The sequence below is a fragment of the Sinocyclocheilus grahami genome, unplaced genomic scaffold (assembly GCF_001515645.1).
Source record: "Sinocyclocheilus grahami isolate Dianchi unplaced genomic scaffold, SAMN03320097.WGS_v1.1 scaffold149.1, whole genome shotgun sequence".
In the NCBI taxonomy this organism is placed as follows: Eukaryota; Metazoa; Chordata; class Actinopteri; order Cypriniformes; family Cyprinidae; genus Sinocyclocheilus; species Sinocyclocheilus grahami.
Genome location: NW_015505328.1, coordinates 4,017,713 through 4,040,457, shown reverse-complemented (window position 1 = coordinate 4,040,457; position 22,745 = coordinate 4,017,713). Strand labels below are relative to the sequence as shown.

Below are 22,745 nucleotides of genomic sequence, written 5' to 3'. Positions count from 1 at the left end.
ATTACATTCTTACTATTTCATGGCTGTTTTGCTTGTAGTGAATTATGCACAGTGTGTAAGAGTATTTGCATGTTATATGTACAGGCTGGAGAGTCTGCAGCGAATAGTCAGTAAGGTGCAAATGGAGTCAGGTTTATGCGAGGAACAGCTCAACCAGGTGGAAGCACTGTTACAAACGGTGAGATATAAACCCATTTTATTCCTTTGTTTAAAATCTCAGTAGCTTTCAAGAAGAAAAACCTGTAGCAAATTGCACTATAATAATATTTTGCTGTTATTGTAGGACATGCGTCTGCTGAGTGCGGGAAAGCCTATCCAGCATGCGTTTGAGATAGAAGCAGATCTGAACAAGGCTGAAAACATGATCCGATACCTTTTCAATGATGTGCAATTACTTAAAGATGGGCGCCATCTACAGGCAGAACAGATGTACAGGCGGTCAGTATAATATTTGACTTCATATCGGTAAGAAATTTAGTGAGAACTAGAACTAAACCGTAATATGAATGCTTTACTATTTATTCATTTATTTAATCATTCATTTGCAACTTTTTAAAATTATGAAAACTTTAGTTGTTCCTGTCACCTGAAAATGTTTACATTTAAAAAAAAAAAAAAAAAAAAAGTTTAACTATTCCAAATTATTATTATTTTTTGCCTTTATTTGTATGATTTTTAATATTTTTAAAATTAAAAAAACTTAACTTTTCCTTGCCCCCGAAAATTGTTACATTTAAAAAAAAAAAAAAAAAAAAAGTTTAACTATTCCAAATTATTATTATTTTTTGCCTTTATTTGTATGGCACTATTTTCTGTAAAGCTGCTTCATAATAATATCTAAGCAAGCTGCTTTGCAGAAAACGTATTAAGTAGCAATTAAAAGGCTTAAATAGCAATAATAATATCTCAAATAAATATTATCATCAATATCTAAGACAGCTGCTTTAAAGGAAGTATGTATTAAATGGCAATTAAAACTGCATAAACAACAATTAATAATAATTAGTGCTGTCAAACGATTAATCGCATCCAAAATAATTTTTTATTTACATGTGTGTACTGTGTATATTTATTATGTATATATAAATACACACATACAGTATATATTTTGAAAATATTTACATGCATATACATTTATATTCTTGTATTTTATATTATAAATATATCTAATATGTAAACATAGCATATTTTTCTTAAATATATACATGCATGTGTTTGTATTTATATATACATAATAAATATACACAGTATACCCACATATATTATGTAAACAAAAACCTTTATTTTGGATGCGATTAATCACGATTAATCATTTGACAGCACTAATAATATCTATAATAAACGATATCTCACAGAATCTTCATAACAGCATCAGTAATTGCTCCTCTTGGTTCTCTCAGGGTGTACCGTCTCCATGAGCGTCTGGTTAACCTGCGCAGTGAGTTTAATCTGCGTCTGAAGTCAGGTGTGACGGTGTCGCAGGTGCCCATGACCCAGATCTCCCACATGCAAACATTACAGCAGTCTCCCCAGCGCGTAAGACCTGAGCTTGATGAAGTCACTCTCAAGTACATTCATGACCTCCTGTCTTGGGTGGAGGAGAACCAGAGACGCATTGATGGGGCAGAGTGGGGCGAAGATCTGCCCTCTGTGGAGTCTCAGCTCGGTAGCCATCGTGGCCTTCATCAGTCCATCGAGGAATTCAAATACAAGATTGATCGTGCGCGGGCTGATGAGGTAATTTAATGCATTGTTTTAATTAGGGCTGCACAATTAATCGAATTTCTAATCGCTATTACAATTACGGATGCCACAATTACGTAATCGTTCAGAGCGGCAATTAATCGTTCAAAGTCCACTTATGTTATTCTGCACGCTTTTCTTTCTACATGTTATCTTAAGGGTTTTTCCATTGTTTTAGTTTTAGTATAACATTATAATACCATTCATATTTTTACTTTTTTTATAATTTAAAGAAGAAACCAATCCGATGTATATTTGACATTTGAGGCTTAATACTATAGAAAAGCACTAAAGGTTTTTCAGTTAGTGTTTTCAGCTTGTTTATTTTCATATAAAAATATGGCATGCAGTTGCATCAAACAATGGTATAAAGATCATTCAATGTAAATTGTGATAATCGCAATTACAATTTCAAGGGAATAATCGACAATTATGATTTTTGTCATAATCGTGCAGCCCTAGTTTTAATACATATTTCTGTATCCAGTTAGTCTTCAAATGAGACATTTTACACTTAGTAGATAGTGTTCCCTAAACTTTGTACAAGTTTTTGTTACTGTATCTTTAAGATTTGCATAAATCACCTCTCTTCTGATTGGGTAACTTAATTGCATGTGAACTGAGTAACGGTAGTTTAGTGATGATATTTATATATTTAAAATATATTATATATTGCATATTATATGTTTTATACTGTGTACTTTAAATAAAGCAACCTGGATACTCAAGTACAAACAATACTGTTCTCAATAAACCATGCATGCTTTTTAAACAAAGTATTAATAATTCAAATAGTATCTTACACGCCATATGTAAGTCAAGAATGTCTAAGACCGTACTGACTTTCATCTAAAAAACAACATCATTTTCTCTCTTCTCAGAATCAGTTGACTCAAGTCAGTAAGGGAGCCTATCGAGAATACTTGGGCAAACTGGACCTTCAGTATGCTAAACTGCTGGTACGCTCTTAAATTTAGAGCTTACATTTTGTTGAATTTTAATTATGGATCTTAAAATATCTTCATAGCAAATTCATAACATACAAAGCCTTTTGAAATAGAATTAGCCAATTTGTTTGTTGGTTAAGTTTCGTTGAATTTTCCACCTCAGAATGCTTCCAAGTCACGGCTGCGGAGTTTGGATCAGCTGCATGCTTTTGTTGTGGCCGCCACAAAAGAGCTGATGTGGCTGAACGAGAAAGAAGAGGAGGAAGTGAACTACGACTGGAGCGACCGAAACTCCAACATGACTGCCAAGAAAGATAATTATTCTGTAAGACCACCAGCACATCTGAACATGATTCGACCTGCACTAAAATAGCTCTATGGTGTCATTTTAATTGCATTTGAAAATAATAGCTGATGTTCCTGTCCTATCTTGTAGGGTTTGATGCGAGATCTTGAACAGAGAGAGAAGAGAGTGAACAATGTCCAGATGACTGGAGACAAACTGCTAAAAGAAGGCCATCCTGCCAGGAAAACTGTAGAGGTACAAAATTTACAATTAATAATTTATTGTTTGTGTTTGTCCAAAGCAAAATACTAGAGTAAATGAGTCTTATAGACTTATAGTATCTATGTTTATGTGACTAATATAATACAAAAAAGTATTTTACGTATTTGTGCAGAATATTTAATATTTTCATATTTTTTTAGCTGGCAAAGTTTGTTTTACTTTTTTTTTTAAGTCCTGAAACTTTCTATTTCCAGGCTTCAATTATATTAGATTTTCAATGAGGACCTTTTGACTATTGATAATTCTGTGTTTAAATGGTTGTAATCTGTTCTTCTGTAGGCTTTCACTGCAGCTCTTCAGACTCAGTGGAGCTGGATCCTTCAGCTGTGCTGCTGCATTGAGACTCATCTAAAGGAAAACACAGCTTACTTCCAGGTACATACTTTAATAAAACTCTGTGCTTATAGAGATTCTTGTTGACAGTTCAGAACCCATGGTTACAGACAAACAGATCTTCATCTCTATTAAAATTGACTTCAGCTGAATTATTTTGATCTCCTAACCAATTTTTCTGTTCTACAGTTCTTCTCAGATGTTAAAGAGGCTGAAGAGAGGATGAAGAAGATGGAGGACATGATGAAGAAGAAGTATGTGTGTGAACGCTCTATCACAGTCACACGGCTAGAGGATCTTCTACAGGATGCAGTGGTGGGTGTTAATATGTCTGGGATTTTAAAAACCAATAAACACCAAAATGTATTTAGTGCTGAGTGATTATTTATTTGACCATTCAGATTATGTTATTAGATTAGAGATCCTTAGAAACTCTTAATTCAGTCATTTAATTGAATTTGAAATGTATGCAATATATAAACAAAGTTATCTCTCTGACCTTCAGGAAGAAAAAGAACAGCTAAACGAATTCAAGACTCACCTGGAGGGTCTCAACCGGAGAGCCAAGACCATTATCCAGCTAAAGCCGAGGAACACAGCTTACCCTGTCAAAGGCAAATTACCCATTCAGGCTGTCTGCGACTTCAAACAAATGGAGGTAAACACTCTGTCGCTTGTTTTGTTAGCATACATTGGTAATAAAAGAAACCGAATTAATCCTGGGGGTACAATTGAGGACACATAAACTATGTTTTGAAACACATTTTTTATTTGCCTTCCTTTATCACAGTCCCTCTTTTAAAAAAATGGTGTATCACATGTATGATTTCCATAATAAATTGCAATTAAGCATGAATATTTTATTACACAGGCTTAGCAGCAGTCAGCCTCACCCAATAACTTGTCTTGCTATTAGTCACAGAATAAAATATAATCCATATTAATCACTGCAGAATAACATTCTTCATTCTTTTGACCCAGATCACAGTACACAAAGGAGATGAGTGCGTCCTGGTGAACAACTCCCAACCGTACAACTGGAAAGTACATAACTCCAGTGGAAACGAGGCCACAGTACCGTCCATCTGTTTTATCATCCCTCCCACCAACAAAGAGGCCGTGGACGTCAGTTCTGGGTAACACAGTACAGCCTGATACGAGTGCACAAGTCTAGTCTCATTTGACCTCCCTTGCTTTAGTTGGCAGCACATTCAAATTCCACATACTCCTTTTATCTCTGTCTTTGACTTTTGAGTCGAGATGTGTGGTTTTGTTGTGATTCATGTCAAATGTTTGCTGGATAAACCGAATCCTTCTGATCAGCCTTTGGCTTTGCCACCTTATCTTTACTTCTGTTTTGAACCTCAGGTTAGATGCGAGTCTGCAGAGGCTGATGGTCCTTTGGCGAAAGCTGCATGTAGATATGAAGAGCCTGCTGTCCTGGCAGTACCTCATGCGAGATTTCCTGCTTATCAATTCCTGGAATTTAATCATGGTAACTTGCACACACACCCCTTTTTGGTATTCAGAAACTTAGTACAAAGTCTTAGTACAAAATACTACAACTAATATGCACCGATATTTATGAAATGATGGAAATTATTACAATAAATGGCTGACACAAAATTATATGCCATTATATACTTAGAAATGAAAAAAGACATCACAATATCATAATGTACAGTATGTAAAAATAATTTGCTTCAGCAAGGATGCATTACATTTTGTAAAACTAAAGACATTTGTTAATTTTATAAAAAACATCTACTTAAAAATGTTGAACCATATATTTAACAAGAATATTAATATTATTATTAGAATTAGCAGCACAACTGCAGCTCAACATATAATGATAACAATATGACATTTTTCTTGCGCACCGGCATATTACAATAATATTTGAAAGTTCATATGACACTAATGGCTTCTAAAAATTTAGCTTTGCCATCAGAATAATAAATTACATTGTAAAATATATTCAAGTAGAAAATAGTTATTTTGAATTTTCATGATATTTCACAGTATTACAGTTTTTCCTGTATTTTGATCAAATTAATGCAACCTTGGTGAGATGTTCAAAAACATTAAAAAATCTCACTGACCCCAAACTTTTGAATGGTAGTTCAATTTGAGCATGCACAATTCAGTATTCAGTATCGGCCAATATATTTCGATTGCAATGATAAATAAAATTAAGTAATAAAATAATATTGTCTGAAAACTGATCCAATATATCATACATCACTTTAAATAACTATGTTAAATAACACTGTAAATATTATGCATTATTTCATTGCATGCAGAGGCATACAAATGATCTGAAAAGCACATATAAATATACTCATGAATATTAATTAGGTGACACATTCTGTTCTCTATTTTTATGTAGTTTAAGACTTTGAGAGTTGAGGAATATCGACTGACCCTGAAGAACCTGGAGGAGCACTATCAGACCTTCTTGCGTGACAGTCAGGATTCTGAGCTCTTCGGTGCTGACGATCGTTTGCAAGCAGAAAACAGTTACAGCAAAGCCACTCAACACTATGATAACTTGCTACGCTCTGTTGAACAAGGTAGGTGTCAGGTTAGGGTGGCAGGTTTGTTCAGATGTATAGAAACCATCCATCACTTTCACTGTTCATCAAAGAATGAGATTGCACATAGACAATGCCGTCTTGGCTCCAGGAACAACCCTGTTTTTTATGACAGCAGTTTGAAAATTCTGGTTAGAGCCACCTCCCATTATGACTGCAAGACTTATTTTTCAGAACCTGTTTTCATCCAAAAGGGAAGCGTACCAGGTAAAGATCACAGTGTGGATTTCTTTATTAATAAACGGCAAATGATTTGTTTGATGTTATCGTTTGCATCACACTTTGTGCATTTTGCCTTCTTCCCCTTTGACTCCAATGTGTTGCTAATGGAGCAGAGTGTGTTGCTGTTTCTAAGCATCATGTCTTTAATAATTTTTTCCCTTGTGTGATGTCATTTTCAAATTACTGAGATTTCGTCACTATTTTACATTTTGAAATGTAGTGTATGTACTTAAAAGTGTGCAAATGAACTGATTTACTTTAAACCTTGAGACATTCTCTACACAAGCTCTTGAATGCAAATGCTTCTAACTGTGTCAGCTTGATTTCATGTGAAAATATACATTACTGTTTAAAGGCTTGGGGTTAAGAAATTAATTGTTTTATTCAGAAAGGATGCATTAAATTGATCAAAATTCACAGTAAAGACATTTATAATGTAATAAAAGGTTTCTATTTCAAATAAATGCCACTCTTTTGAACTTGTCATTCATCAAAGAATCCTGAAAAAAAATTGATTCCGTTTTCATGAAAACAGCACTTTTTTTTTTTTTTTTTAAGATTTAGTTTTGGCATGCACATCTCTGTTTTTAAGTAGCACATTCATTTTCACCATAGATAATAAGAAGATATGATTTATTGGCTATCAAAGCAGCATTATTACACTGATTTCTAAGGGATTGTGACTGAGACACTGAAGACTGAACGCTTGAATAAATATTTTTTTTAATATATTAAAATCAGAAACAGTTACGGTTACACTTTATTTTAAGGTGTCCTTGTTACAGTGTAGTTATACATTTAAGTGCTGAGTAATATTAATTAACTACATGTACTTACTATATAGTTAGGGTTACTTGTATTTATGCATAATTAATTGTTATTATAATAGTAAGTACATGTAACGTGTAACAAGGACACCTTAAAATAAAGTGTTACCACAGTTACTTTGAATTGTAACAAAGTTTCACAGTATTACCGTGTATACTGTATTTTTGATCAAATTAATAAAGCCTTGGTGAGAGTTCTTTCAAAAATGTAAACAATTCTGACTGACCCCAAACATTTGAACTGTAGTGTAGATGCAACATAAATCTAATATTATGACTGAGGAGACATTCCAAGAAATCTGTGTGTGGTTTTGATTTTGGATTGTATTTTGGGATCAGAGTTTGAGCTGTTTTAACACTAAGTATTTGAATTATTCAGGGGAACAGGATGAGTCCGTGTGTAAGAGTTACATCACCCAGATCAAGGACCTGAGACTGAGACTAGAGGGCTGTGAGAGCCGCACAGTGAACCGCCTCAGACAGCTGATGGACAAGCAGCCTCTCAAAGCCTGTGCACAGAGAGCCACTGAACAGAAGGTCTGCAGAAGCACTGCATTAAATATACTAAAAGATTATATCTTTTTGAACTTGATGCCATTGAATTTACTGTTTTTGGATGAAGAAATACCTTTAAATGCACCTTAAATGAAGAGCCTGCGCATGTCAGCTTCAGTCGTTAAAATGTTTATAATCCCCATATTTATTATTTCATACCTTAATATACTTGTGTATTCTCACTTCGCTCTACAGAAGGTGCAGGTTGAGTTGGAGGGTATAAAGAAAGACCTGGATAAGATGGTGGAGAAGAGTGAAGCAGTGCTGGCCACATCTCAGCAGTCCAGTTCTGCCCCTGTCCTGCGCTCAGAAATAGACATCACCCAGAAAAAGATGGAGCATGTCTACAGTCTCTCCTCCGTGTATCTCGACAAGTACGTCTCAAGTCTTACCTTTTTCTTTTTTAAATATATGCAGTACACTTCCAATCAAATGTTGGGGGTCGGTAAAATTTTTTAAGGCCTGGTTTCACAGGATTTTTTTAAACGTGCCTTAGAAAAAACATTAATGGTGTGCATCTTGAGACAAAACAAAAGCAGTGACATGTTTTAGGATTAATCAGTGCGAGTTTCTATCAGCTGAAACAGCTCAGATTTACATTTTAGTCTGGGACTAGGCTTAAGCCTTGCCTGTGAAACCGGGGCTATATGTTTTTGAATGATGCTTACCAAGGCATTGCATCTATTTGATCAACAATACAGTAAAAACAGTAATCTTATGTAATAATTTTACAATTTAAAAAAGCTGTTTTAAAATGCAATGTATTCCTGTGCTGAAAATCCTGAAGCTGAACTTTGCCATTGAGCCATTACTCCAGTCTTCAGTGTCACAGGATTTTTCAGAAATCATTCTTATATGTTGATTTGTAAGAATGCAAAAGTCTTTACTGTCACTTTTGATCAATTTAATGCATCCTTGCTGAATAAGAAAAATAATAGTGACCCCAACATTTTTAGATGAAGTATTCAGTACAGGTTTTTTCTTTTCCCCACTGAGTCATCTTTTTGTCCTTTCCATATAAAATAAAGCTGATCCTATTTTTGTCCATAAAGGCTGAAGACCATTGACATGGTAATCCGCAGCACACAAGGAGCTGAAGACATTCTCAACAAGTGTGAAAACCAACTGCGTGATGTAAACAAAGTTCCTGTTAATGAGAACGACGTTGAGGCCAACCAAACACAGCTCCAGGTGCATTGTCTCTCACACAAAAACCCAATTACGCATTAAATAATTGTTAGTGGTTACCTATGTGAACTTGAATGATACATGACATCACAAACATGTTCATGTTCTCATCTTCTTTCTTGACCCTAGAAACTGCGCACAGAAGCAGAGGGCAAGCAGTCCACATTTGACCGTCTGGAAGAGGAGCTTCAGAGGGCTACGGCGGTGAATGACCGGATGTCTCATCTGCACAGTGAGCGGGACATAGAGCTGGAGCACTACAGGCAGCTGGTGGGTAACCTGAAGGACCGCTGGCAGGCTGTGTTTGCTCAGATTGAGCTAAGGCAGCGAGAACTTGACCTTCTAAGTAGGCAAATGCAGGCCTACAGACAGAGCTATGACTGGCTCATACGCTGGATAGCAGATGCCAAACAAAGGCAGGACAAGCTTCATGCTGTGCCTATAGGTGACAGCAAAGCCCTTCAAGAACAGCTGAACCAGGAGAAGGTATCTATCTATCTACAAAGTTTTAATTAATTTATCATTCTCAATGCTTTATATAATGAATATCCTCTTAATCAGGGCTCACCAAACTTGATCCTGGAGGGCCTGTGTCCTGCAAAGTTTAGCTCCAACTTGCCTCAACACACCACCCTGGAAGTTCCAAGTATACCTAGTAAGACATTGATTAGCTGCTTCAGGTGTGTTTGATTAGGGTTGGAGCTAAACTCTGCAGGACACCGGCCCTCCAGGACCGTGTCTGGTGACCCCTGCTCTTAATATTTATCCTATATCTAAAATCATGTAGTTGATCTTTTTATATACGTCATGTCCATCCACTTTACAGAAACTGCTTGAGGAGATTGAGAAGAACAAGGACAAGGTGGATGAGTGCCAGAAATATGCTAAAGCATACATTGATGCCACAAAGGTGTGTGTGCATTTCGCTGCATGCATGTTTTATGATTTATGAGTAGCAGTCTGACTGAATGTTTTCATGCAGGATTATGAGCTTCAGCTGGTGACGTATAAAGCTTTGGTGGAGCCCATCGTTTCTCCTTTGAAGACGACTAAAATGGAGTCTGTATCTGATGACATCATCCAAGAGGTACCTTTGATATCTGACATCCATCTATTTTTGAATCTCATTCTGATAAATGTATTAAATAAACATACTGTATGTGCAACTTAAAAGTGTTATACTTGGACTTTTATTTCTTGATTGTATTTCATATATGACATGCTAAGTAACTTTAAAACCATCTTTCAGTATGTGACTCTGAGAACACGCTACAGTGAGCTGATGACTCTTTCGAGTCAGTATATTAAATTCATTATTGAGACACAGCGCCGTCTAGAGGATGAGGAGGTAAGTGTCAAATTTGTACTCTAGCACTAACTGTTAACTCACTAACTTAACCGTGTAGTTCAATTTATTGATGTATGGACATAAGAAATATGTATGTATTTCACTATACAAACCATATGAGACACAGTTACATTTGTAATTAAGTTATTAAAGAGTGACAATACTGAATTTGCTATTGTTGGCCATGTGCTAGAGGTAAAAGTTATGAAAATAAAAATTTAACCGATCGAGGTGCTCACCTAGGTCTTCAGTAATGTTAATGCTAATGGTGCAGCACATCCCATTTATTTCACTATGTATGTCTCTCATGATCTGTTTACTACTATGGAGTTTTTTTTTTATATCTCTTCCATTATATTGAGCTCTCAGTTAGTATAGGTATCCTTCAGCCTGAAGCAAACGTACAATTTTCTAGCATCCAGAAAAATAAAAGTTAATGCATGGTGCAACGTGTTGCGGGGATGCCACATTTGTTCTCTAGTTTAATTTCCTGGTTGGATTCTGTCTGTTGCTTTTGGAAATAGAAAGCAGCATTCTTACCCATCATTCCTTTGTGCTCTGATTTTCCCTCAGAGTATGCTTCACCCCTTCCTGTAGTTGTTTTCTTGTTTTTTGTTTACATTTTCCTTTCTAACATTTATTTTCTTGTTTGCTTCTTGAAACTGCTTGCCAGTGCTTTATCATGATGAATGTTTGTCATGTTTTGGCACTAAAGAGGTAAATTGTCCACAAAATGCATGTTCATCCTTATCCCGTCCCCCTGTTAATTACATTTGCATTATTTAGAAATACACACAAATATTAAATAATATATCCATTAATATATATTATTGGATTGGTCAAAATCTACACTGTTTGGCATTCATCAGACCTATTTTCTTCTTTTTTTCCCTCCTTATGGTGTCATTCTTTCTTTGCTGCATCACTAAGCTGTTCTGTTGTATGCATTATAAAACCTTAAATATATAAATTTTCAAATACTTCTTTCTTCAGTGACTCTCTACAGTAAAAATGAAAAATTTGAAAAGGCTAAATTTCCATATTTGGCATCTTTGATTCAAGAGTTCACCTTCTGTAAACCTTTATATTAAAAATGTTAATATTAAAATCACAACTCTTCGGTGTTCAAAATCCCAAGTTAGGATTTTAAATGTGAACAACAGTTTCTATGTAGCTAAAAAGCCATATCCAGTAATAACACCTCATTAGCATGATGCCATTCAGTATTAATGCCATTCAGTATTCCAGCTGTAGTGTTTTGTCAAGTGATTGTGTCTCATTTTGTGTACCATACATTGTGACTTTATATTATCCTTCATAAATCTTCTGCAACTCCATAAGTTGTTTTTTAATTGAGTATAACTATTTAGCCTAACTACCTGTTACTTTGTCCATGTACTTACATTTACATGTACTTACATGTGTCTGTAATGTCTAACTCTTAAATGCTTACCTTTGTTCCTATTTCCCTGACTTTTTATCTCCACTAATACAGAAAGCTGCCAAAAGACTAAAGGAGGAAGAGAGGAAAAAGCTGGCTGAAATGCAGGCCGAACTAGAAAAGCAAAGAAAGTTAGCTGAATCTCAGGAAAAGGCTATTGTTAAAGCAGAACAAGAGGCAAATGAGCTGAAGACAAAAATGAAAGACGAAGTCAGCAAACGACAGGATGTCTCTGTCGATGCTGAAAAACAGAAGCACAATATCCAACGAGAGCTTCAAGAGCTCAAAAGCATTTCAGAGCAGGAAATCAAGTCTAAGACTCAACAGGTAGACGAAGCGCTCCAAAGCCGCACAAGAATTGAAGAAGAAATCCATATAATCCGGCTTCAGCTGGAGACGACGATGAAACTAAAAAATACTGCTGAAACAGAGCTTCAGCAGCTCAGGGACAAAGCGGCAGATGCTGACAAACTTCAAAAGGCAGTGCTGGACGAGGCAGAGAAGCTTCGGAAACAAGTTGCTGAAGAGACTCAGAAGAAACGTAAGGCAGTGGAGGAGCTTAAACTGAAATCAGAGGCAGAAAAGGAGGCTGCCAAAGAGAAGAAGAAGGCCCTTGAGGATCTCGAGAAGTTCAAGCTCCAAGCTGAGGAAGCTGAGAGGCACCTGAAGCAAGCAGAGTTGGAAAAGCAGCGACAGATTCAAGTGGTAGAGGAGGTGGCTAAGAAGACCGCAGCCACCCAGCTTGAGAGTAAACAATTGACATTAACAGCAAAACTGGAAGAGTCACTCAAACATGAGCAGGTAATGGTCATTCAACTGCAGGAAGAGGCAGAACATCTCAAAAAGCAGCAAGCCGAAGCAAATAAGGCAAGAGAGCAGGCAGAGAAGGAGCTAGAGACATGGAGACAGAAGGCTAATGAAGCTCTCCGGCTCCGGCTCCAGGCAGAGGAAGAGGCTAATAAAAAAACTTCAGCTCAGGAGGAGGCAGAGAAACAGAAGGAGGAGGCCAAACGGGAGGCAAAGAAGAGAGCAAAAGCTGAGGAGGCTGCCCTTAAACAGAAAGAGACCGCCGAAAAGGAACTGGAAAATCAAAGAAAGATGGCTGAAGAAACGGCTAAACAGAAGCTTGCAGCAGAGCAAGAGCTTATTCGGTTAAGAGCAGATTTTGAGCATGCTGAACAACAGAGGACTGTCTTGGATAATGAGCTCCAGCGTCTCAAAAATGATGTTAATGCTGCCGTTAAACAGAAGAAAGAGCTGGAGGAGGAACTGGTCAAAGTTAGGAAGGAGATGGAAGTTTTGTTGCAGATAAAATCCAAAGCTGAGAAAGAGTCTATGTCAACCACTGAAAAGAGCAAACAACTACATGAATCTGAGGCCGCCAAGATGAAGGAACTGGCTGAGGAGGCGACTAAATTGAGGTCAGTTGCAGAAGAAGCAAAGAAACACAGGCAGATTGCAGAAGAAGAAGCTGCCTGCCAGAGAGTAGAGGCTGAGAAGATCCTCAAAGAAAAGTTAACAGCTATCAATGAAGCAACCCGTCTAAAAACTGAGGCTGAGATCGCTTTGAAAGAGAAGGAGGCTGAAAATGACCATCTAAAGAGAAAAGCCGAAGACGAGGCCTACCAGAGGAAAGTTCTTGAAGATCAAGCGTCACAGCATAAGCAAGAGATCGAAGAAAAGATTGATCACTTAAAGAAGTCCTCAGACACTGAGCTCGACAGGCAAAAGAAAATCGTAAAAGAAACTTTGAAACAGAGGAACGTGGTGGAGGAGGAGATCCACATTCTCAAGCTAAATTTCGAAAAGGCTTCAACTGGCAAACGGGATCTTGAACTTGAGCTTAACAAATTGAAGGGTATTGCAGATGAGACACAAAAGAGCAAAGCGAAGGCAGAGGAAGAGGCAGAGAAATTCAGAAAACTTGCTTTGGAAGAAGAGAAAAAAAGGAAACAGGCAGAGGCCAAGGTAAAAGAAATCCAAGCTGCAGAAGAAGAGGCAGCAAGGCAACACAAAGCAGCTCAAGAGGAGGTTGAGCGTCTTATAAAGTTAGCGGAGGATGCCAAAAAGCAGAGGGAGCTTGCAGAGAAAGAAGCTGAGAAACAGGTCATTTTAGTCAAAGAGGCTGCACAAAAGTGCTCTGCTGCTGAACAGAAAGCCCAAGATGTTCTTCTCCAGCAAAATAAAGGCACCATGGCTCAGGATATACTCAAGGGAGAGTTTGAAAAAGCAAAGAAACTGGCGCAAGATGCGGAAAAGGCAAAAGACAAGGCAGAAAAAGAGGCTGCCCTGTTGCAGAAGAAAGCAGAGGAAGCAGAGCGTCAAAAGCAGGCAGCTGAGGCTGATGCTGCCAAACAGGCAAAAGCCCAGGAAAATGCTGAAAAAATGAGGAAGGAAGCTGAGGCTGAAGCTTCGACACGGGCGGAGGCAGAAGCTGCTGCTTTAAAACAAAAACAAGAGGCTGATGCTGAAATGGCCAAGTACAAAAAGCTTGCAGAAAAGACCCTGAAGCAGAAGTCTTCGGTTGAGAAGGAGTTAGTGAAGGTTAAAGTGCAACTTGATGAGACGGACAAACAGAAATCCATCCTTGATGATGAACTTAAGCGACTTAAACAAGAGGTTAGTGATGCTATCAAGCAGAAGGCTCAAGTAGAGGATGAGCTCTCTAAAGTCAAGATTCAGATGGAAGACTTACTAAAACTGAAACTGAAAATTGAAAAGGAAAACCAAGAGCTTATGAAGAAAGATAAGGACAACACAAAGAAACTTCTTGAGGAAGAGGCAGAGAACATGAAAAAATTGGCAGAGGAGGCAGCACGGCTCAACATTGAGGCTCAAGAAGCTGCAAGATTACGACAAATTGCAGAGTCTGATCTTGCAAAACAGAGGGAACTGGCTGATAAGATGCTGGAAGAGAAAAAACAGGCCATTCAGGAGGCAAAAAAACTAAAGGCAGAAACTGAAAATCTCCAGAAACAGAAAGATCAGGCACAGGTAGAGGCTCAAAAGCTAATGGAGGCCAAAAAGGAGATGCAGGAGCATCTGGAGCAGGAGACTGAAGGTTTCCAGAAATCCTTAGAGGCTGAACGCAAGCGGCAATTAGAGATTACTGCAGAGGCTGACAAACTGAAGATCAAAGTGGCACAGCTAAGTGATGCTCAATCAAAAGCAGAGGAGGAAGCCAAAAAATTCAAGAAACAAGCAGATGAAATCAAATCCCACCTACTGGAGACAGAAAAACAGACTTCAGAAAAACATACTGTTGTTGAGAAGTTGGAAGTACAAAGGCTGCAGAGCAAAAAAGAGGCTGATGGTCTGCATAAAGCAATTGCAGAGCTTGAGAAAGAAAAAGAAAAACTGAAAAAAGAGGCCGCTGACTTACAAAAACAATCAAAAGAGGTATTGTTATATGTCATAGTACTGTAGCCTAGTGTTTTACATATTACCCTTAAACCCCTTAATTAACAATTAACAGTTTTCATACAACTTCTGAACCTTTGTTCATGTAAATTGCATGTTGCCAGTCACAGTAGTAAGAAAACCTGCAACTGTCATGAACAAAGATGTTCTGGTCCCTTTTTACATTACAGTGTCCGTGATACAGTATAAATAATTACTGAATAGCATAAATGCATTTATTTAGTATACAGTTATGTCATACAGCCCATATTTGCAAGTTATTGGTATCACTATTTATTTGTTATTAATATCTAATGTCTGTAAGTTGAACAATATAATGTTGTAATTTTCCTAAAATTTCCATAATTTACTTATTTATTCAGTGAACTAAATGTAGTTAATTTGTTAGATATTAGTGTACCTTTCAATTAATATCTATTGTAGTATGCAGTAAAGTTGTCATTTATATAGTTTACTGTATTAATTGGATTCTGTGGTTACAGAGATTTTCATTGAAAAGATCATTATGTAAATACATCTTAAAGGTATAGTTTACCTCAAAATAAATTTAAAAAAATCATAATTTTTTCACATTCCAAACATGTATGACTTTCTTCTGTGGAACTTAAACAAAGATATTTAGAAGAATGTTTCAGTTTTTTTTTCCAGTAGAGTGAAAGTCAATAGGATCCATTACTATTTTTCAACCTTTTTACTTTTAATTGTATGGACAAAACAATTAAAACATTCTTCAAAATATTTTGTGTTCTACAAGAGCAAGTAAGTTAGGTTTGTGACAAATGGGTGCAAGTAAATGATAACAGATTTTTCATGTTTAGCGTAAGCAGTTTACTTATTTGTCTTTCCAATGAACCAATCACATCCAATCATAACCGATCATATCCAATAATATAGCGCGACGGAGGCATTGCCTCCTCTCACGTGACTTTCCCCCATTCATTTCAATGAGCCTCCAGAAATGTCACGGCACGCTTTAGGGTCTCTGTAGAAAGTCTATGGACCGAAGTATGTATATATATATATATATATATATTATATAAAAAATGAATTTATTATTCCTTGTACATTGATTTTTTTGTCATGCATTGAAATAATTATTGTTTTATACTTTTTATCGCAGATGGCCAATGTACAACAAGATCAGTTGCAGCAGGAAAAGACTATTCTCCAGCAAACATTCTTAGCAGAAAAAGAAACACTGCTGAACAAAGAGAAAGCTGTTGAGTCAGAGAAAAAGAAGCTGGAGAAGCTATTTGAAGAGGAAGTTAAGAAGGCTGAAGCACTCAAAGATGAACAGGAGCGTCAGAAGAAGCAAATGGAGGAGGAGAAAAAGAAACTGCAGTCTGCCATGGATGCTGCTATCAAAAAGCAAAAGGATGCTGAGGAAGAGATGTGTTCCAAGCAAAAAGAAATGCAAGAACTTGAAAAGAAAAGAATTGAACAAGAGAAACTTCTGGCAGAGGAAAACAAGAACTTGCGAGAAAAACTCCAGCAGCTTCAGAGTTCACAGAAGCCATCCCGCACCAAGGAGATTGAAATCCAAACTGAAAATGTCCCCGAAGAAGAGTTAGTTCAAATGACCATGGTAGAAACAACAAAGAAGGTCCTAAATGGCTCTACAGAAGTGGATGGTGTGAAAAAAGATGTACCCCTGGCATTTGATGGAATCAGAGACAAGGTGCCTGCAAGCAGACTTCATGAGATTGGTGTGCTCAGCAAAAAAGATTTTGACAAGCTTAAGAAAGGCAAAATAACGGTGCAAGAGCTTTCTAAGAAAGACAAGGTCAAGATGTGCCTAAAAGGTAAAGACTGCATTGGCGGTGTAATAGTTGAACCCAACCAGAAAATGAGTATCTATCAAGCTTTGAAGGACAAGAAGATTCCACAAAGCACAGCTATGATGCTTCTCGAAGCCCAAGCTGCATCTGGTTACATAACTGACCCCGTTAAGAACAGAAGACTCTCCGTCAGTGAAGCTGTGAAGGATACCTTGATTGGACCTGAGTTGCACACCAAGTTGTTATCTGCCGAACGGGCTGCCACAGGATTCAAAGATCCATTCACTGGAGATACAATCTCACTATTTGAAGCAATGAAAAAAGGTTTAATTGCAGAGGACCAGGCCTCTAAACTTCTTGACTCTCAATATGCAACTGGTGGGATAATTGATCCTGTCAATAGCCACCGTATACCTGTCCAGATGGCATGCACACAAGGTCAACTCGATGAAGACCTAAGCAAAGTTCTTTCCAGCCCTCCTGCTGACAAAAAAGCATTCATTGACCCCAACACTCAGGATAGCCTCACTTACAGTGAGTTACTGGAGCGATGCAAACCAGATCCTGAGACAGGCATTCCATTACTACCAATCACAGAACAAGCAGCCCAAATTGAAAAAACGTATACCGATGAGGAAACTAAAGATGTATTTAGTAAGGCTAACTTAACAGTTCTATTTGGAAGATTCAAAGGAAAGACTGTCACCATCTGGGAGGTCATAAACTCTGAGTACTTCACTGAAGATCAGAGAAAGGATCTTATCCGTCAATACAAGACAGGCAAAATTACAGTTGAAAAAATTATTAGAATTGTAATAACTGTTGTAGAGGACAAGGAGAACATGAAGGAACCTGCGTTTGATGGTTTGAGATCATCAGTGCCAGCGTCTGAACTTCTGGAAGCAAAAGTTATAAATAAAGATTTATTCAACAAATTGCACAATGGAAAAGCTACTCTTAAAGAGGTGTCTGAGCTTGAACCTGTCAAGAAAGCCCTAAAGGGCACACACAGTATTGCTGGAGTGCAGATTGAGTCAACTTCTGAAAATATGTCTTTCTACGAAGCTATGAAGAAGGACTTACTTGGAACAGAGCCTGCACTTAACCTTCTGGAGGCCCAAGCCGGAACAGGCTTCATAATTGATCCAGTGAAAAATCAAAAGCTCACAGTTGATGAAGCAGTCAAAAGTGGTGTTGTTGGCCCAGAGCTGCATGAGAAATTGTTGTCTGCAGAAAGAGCTGTTTGTGGTTACAAAGATCCATATACTGGAAAAACTGTATCCCTGTTTGAGGCAATGCAAAAAGATCTCATTAAGAAAGACCAAGGTGTCCGTCTGCTGGAAGCTCAACTTGCAACTGGAGGAATTATTGACCCTGAGAAAAGTTACCGCATAACTCCAGAAATTGCATATAAACGTGGTTACCTAAATGAGGAGATGAACCAAAACTTAAGCAGCCCATCAGACACAAATACAGTATTTGTTGACCCCAACACACAAGAACATGTCACTTATGCTGAACTGCTGAAAATATGCATCACTGATAAGCAAACTGGTCTCCTATTGCTGCCACTAAAAGAAAAGGCAATCAAGTCAAAGGAAATGGAACCAGTTTCTGACGCACAAACTAAAGAGGCCTTGAGCCATTCTACGGTCGAGTTACACAGTGGACTTTTTAAAGGAAGAATAATCACCATTTGGGAAATTATCAACTCTGAATATTTCACAGAAGAACAAAGGATTGAATTTATTCGACAGTATAGAACAGGAAAAATCACTATTGAAAAACTGATCAAGATTGTGATCACTACAGTGGATGAAAAAGAAAAGAAGAGATGGGACAACTTTGAAGGTTTCAGAGGTCCTGTACCAGCCAGTTCCTTGCTTGAATCTAAAATCATTGACAAAGACACCTATGATAAAATCCAACAAGGCAAAAAGAAACCCACAGAAGTTAGTGACTCCATCAAACGCTACTTGCAAGGTTCTGATTGTATTGCTGGGGTATTTTTAGAAAAAAACAAGGAAAAACTCAGCATTTACCAAGCAGTTAAGCAGAAACTACTGACACCAAACACAGGTTTGTCCCTGCTAGAAGCCCAAGCAGCTACTGGCTACATAATTGATCCCATCAGGAATGAGAAATTTACAGTGGATGATGCTGTTAAGGCTGGCATTGTCGGTCCAGAGCTTCATGAGAAACTGCTATCCGCAGAGAAAGCGGTTACTGGTTACAAAGATCCATACACTGGTAATAAGATTTCTCTTCTTCAAGCAATGCAAAAACAGCTTGTTCTAAGAGAACATGCCATACCTCTTCTAGAGGCTCAGGAGGCTACTGGAGGGATAATTGATCCAGTAAATAGCCATCGACTTCCCAGTGATATAGCCATTCAGCGTGGCTACTTCAGCAAGCAATTAGCCAAATCTTTTAAAGCCCCGACAGATGACATCAAAGGTTTCACTGATCCTAACAATGATGAGAATGTCACATACAAACAATTGAAGGAGAGCTGTATGACTGATCAAGAGTTTGGAATTATCCTGTTGCCACTTTCTAAAGCCCAGACTCCAGAGAAAGCTGAGAAATCCTATGTTTACACTGAGGAGCAAGCACAAATGGACTTAGCTAACACTCAAATTGACATACCACATGAGAGTTTTGCAGGGAAACAAGTGACTTTATGGGAAGTCATGAAATCAGATTTGCTTCCAGAAGAGGAAAGACAAAGGCTTCTTGAACAGTACCGCTCCGGCAAAATCACAAAAGAGAGAATGATCATTATTGTAATTGAAATTATTGAACAAAGAGAGATCATCAGGACTGAGCAGAGTATGTCGTGTGATGTCATCAGACGCCGGGTTACTATTGATGAACTGTACAGAGCTCGCATTATAGACCTTGAATCTTACAACCTGCTCAAACAAGGCAAGAAAACGATTCGGGAGGTTATGGAGATGCCAAGTGTGAAGCAGTATCTTTTTGGAACAGGCAGCATTGCTGGAATACTCTCAGATAACTATGCTAAGGTTAGCATCTACCAAGCCATGAAGAGAGGTCTCATAAAGCCTGACATTGGCATAGATCTGTTGGAAGCACAAGCAGCAACAGGATTCATCACTGACCCTGTGAAAGATGAATTGTTGACAGTTGATGAGGCCGTCCGGAAGGGTCTTGTTGGCCCAGAGATCCATGACAAACTCTTGTCTGCTGAAAGAGCAGTCACAGGTTACAAGGATCCCTATAGCGGTAAAGTGATTTCTTTGTTCCAAGCCATGAAAAAGGACCTCGTTCCTGAGGATTATGCCATGAAACTTTTGGAGGCCCAATTAGCAACAGGTGGCCTCATGGATCCAGAGTACTATTTCCACCTCCCAATTGATGTCGCCATGCAACGTGGTTACATAAACAAAGAAACCAGTGACAGGATATCTGATCCAAGTGGAGATGTCAAACAGTTTACGGATCCTACAACAGACGAAAAGCTGTCTTATGCACTACTTCTTAACAGATGCAAGGTTGATAAAGATAGTGGCTTACGATTGTTGTCTCTGGCAGACAAGAGACTTCTATTTAAGGGTCTTAGAAAGCAGATCACCCCAGATGAGTTGTTGCGCTCTCAAATTATTGATCAGAAAACCTACACAGCTCTCATGGAGGGTACCATTTCTGTGGAGGACCTTAGTAAAGACCTGAAGAAATATCTTGAAGGCATCAGCTCTATTGCAGGTGTGTATGTAGAGGCTACCAAAGATCGACTGTCAGTCTACCAAGCCATGAAGAAGAACATGATCAGACCAGGCACTGCCTTTGAACTTCTGGAGGCTCAGGCAGCTACTGGGTATGTGATTGATCCGATCAAAAATCTCAAAATGAATGTCATTGAAGCTGTAAAAATGGGAGTCGTGGGACCAGAATTTAAAGATAAGCTCCTCTCTGCTGAACGAGCTGTGACCGGCTACAAAGATCCATACTCTGGCAAGGTGATCTCCCTGTTCCAGGCTATGAAGAAAGGTCTTATTCTGAAAGACCATGGTATCCGTCTGCTTGAGGCTCAAATAGCCACCGGTGGAATCATTGATCCTGAAGAGAGTCATCGACTGCCTGTTGAAATGGCCTACAAACGGGGTCTCTTTGATGAAGAGATGAATGGTATTCTCACTGATCCCTCTGACGACACAAAGGGGTTCTTCGATCCAAACACAGAAGAGAATTTGACCTACCTCCAGCTCATGGAGCGCTGCATGACAGACCCTGAAACTGGACTTTCACTTTTACTGCTGAAAGAAAAGAAACGAGAAAAAAAGACATCCTCCAAGTCTTCAGTCCGCAAACGTAGAGTTGTCATCGTAGATCCAGAAACGGGAAAAGAAATGTCTGTGTATGAGGCATACCGCAAAGGACTCATTGACCATCAAACATACATTGAGCTTGCAGAGCAAGAGTGTGAATGGGAAGAAATTACCACCTCATCATCAGATGGTGTTGTTAAGTCTATGATCATTGACAGAAGGTCTGGACGGCAGTATGACATTGATGATGCAATCTCCAAGGGCCTCATAGACCAGTCATCTTTGGACCAGTACCGTGCTGGTACCATTTCCATCACTGAATTTGCAGACATGCTCTCTGGTAATATGAGTGGCTTCAGATCTCGTTCATCTTCCTTTGGATCCAGCTCATCCTATCCCATGAGTCCAATTCCATCCATAAAGACGCCGGCCACAACCTGGACTGATCCAACCGAGGAAACTGGACCAGTGGCTGGAATTTTAGATACAGATACTTTGGAAAAGGTGTCAGTTACGGAGGCTATGCATCGGAATCTAGTTGACAATATCACCGGTCAAAGACTACTAGAAGCACAAGCATGCACAGGAGGAATTATTGACCCAAACACTGGAGAGAAATTCTCAGTTGCTGATGCAATGAACAAAGGGCTGGTGGACAAGATCATGGTTGAACGTATCAACCTTGCTCAGAAAGCTTTTCAGGGATTTGAAGATCCAAGAACCAAAACCAAAATGTCCGCCGCTCAAGCCTTAAAGAAGGGTTGGCTCTACTACGAAGCTGGTCAACGCTTCCTTGAAGTCCAGTACCTAACAGGGGGTTTAATTGAACCGGATGTTTCAGGAAGACTATCGTTGGATGATGCCGTCAAGAATGGCACTCTAGATGCACGCACTGCACAGAAACTGAGAGATGTCAGTGGATATTCAAAATACCTCACCTGCCCCAAAACAAAACTCAAGATCTCATACAAGGATGCCATGGACAGAAGCATGATCGAGGAAGGATCTGGCCTGAGGTTGCTAGAGGCATCCTCTCAGTCAAGTAAAGGCCTTTACAGCCCATACAGCATCAGTGGCTCTGGATCAACTTCAGGGTCGAGGTCTGGATCCAGAACTGGTTCAAGATCAGGCTCTAGAAGGGGAAGTTTTGATGCTACAGGCTCAGGTTTCTCCATGGGGTTGTCCTCATCTTTCAGCCCCACTAGCTATGGCCGTCGTTATAATTCAGGGGCACATGGTGGACTTCAGATGGATGAGCTAAAGCAAGCCCTTCTAGCTTTAGCATCAGGCAGGAACTGTTGCTACGATGAAAAGAGAATCTTCACATCATCACAAACTCAGCCCTCTTTAGTTGCTTAATTTATATACACAAAAGGACATTTATCCTGCTCTGCATGATATTGCAAATGCGCTTTTTTAATGATGGAAATAATAATGCTATATAAGACTGGCTTTAATATTTTATTTAATTTTTATATATTTCGTTAAA

General features: G+C 38.4%; 1 protein-coding gene across 1 annotated transcript in view; it reads left to right on the top strand.

The window, feature by feature from the left end:
* Positions 1-22,745, top strand: part of LOC107592072 (plectin-like) — a 104,789-nt gene extending 82,044 nt beyond the window's left edge. Inside the window, exons 15-35 of the mRNA XM_016281433.1 lie at positions 85-178; positions 284-438; positions 1,401-1,737; positions 2,625-2,702; positions 2,854-3,015; positions 3,127-3,231; positions 3,538-3,633; positions 3,781-3,906; positions 4,097-4,249; positions 4,573-4,727; positions 4,960-5,086; positions 5,981-6,164; positions 7,614-7,771; positions 7,985-8,163; positions 8,842-8,980; positions 9,107-9,463; positions 9,804-9,887; positions 9,960-10,064; positions 10,227-10,325; positions 11,821-15,165; positions 16,307-22,745. Coding sequence (XP_016136919.1) covers positions 85-178; positions 284-438; positions 1,401-1,737; positions 2,625-2,702; positions 2,854-3,015; positions 3,127-3,231; positions 3,538-3,633; positions 3,781-3,906; positions 4,097-4,249; positions 4,573-4,727; positions 4,960-5,086; positions 5,981-6,164; positions 7,614-7,771; positions 7,985-8,163; positions 8,842-8,980; positions 9,107-9,463; positions 9,804-9,887; positions 9,960-10,064; positions 10,227-10,325; positions 11,821-15,165; positions 16,307-22,615 — 12,547 coding nt within the window. The 3' untranslated portion in view covers positions 22,616-22,745. The remainder of the gene's footprint in view (positions 1-84; positions 179-283; positions 439-1,400; positions 1,738-2,624; positions 2,703-2,853; positions 3,016-3,126; positions 3,232-3,537; positions 3,634-3,780; positions 3,907-4,096; positions 4,250-4,572; positions 4,728-4,959; positions 5,087-5,980; positions 6,165-7,613; positions 7,772-7,984; positions 8,164-8,841; positions 8,981-9,106; positions 9,464-9,803; positions 9,888-9,959; positions 10,065-10,226; positions 10,326-11,820; positions 15,166-16,306) is intronic.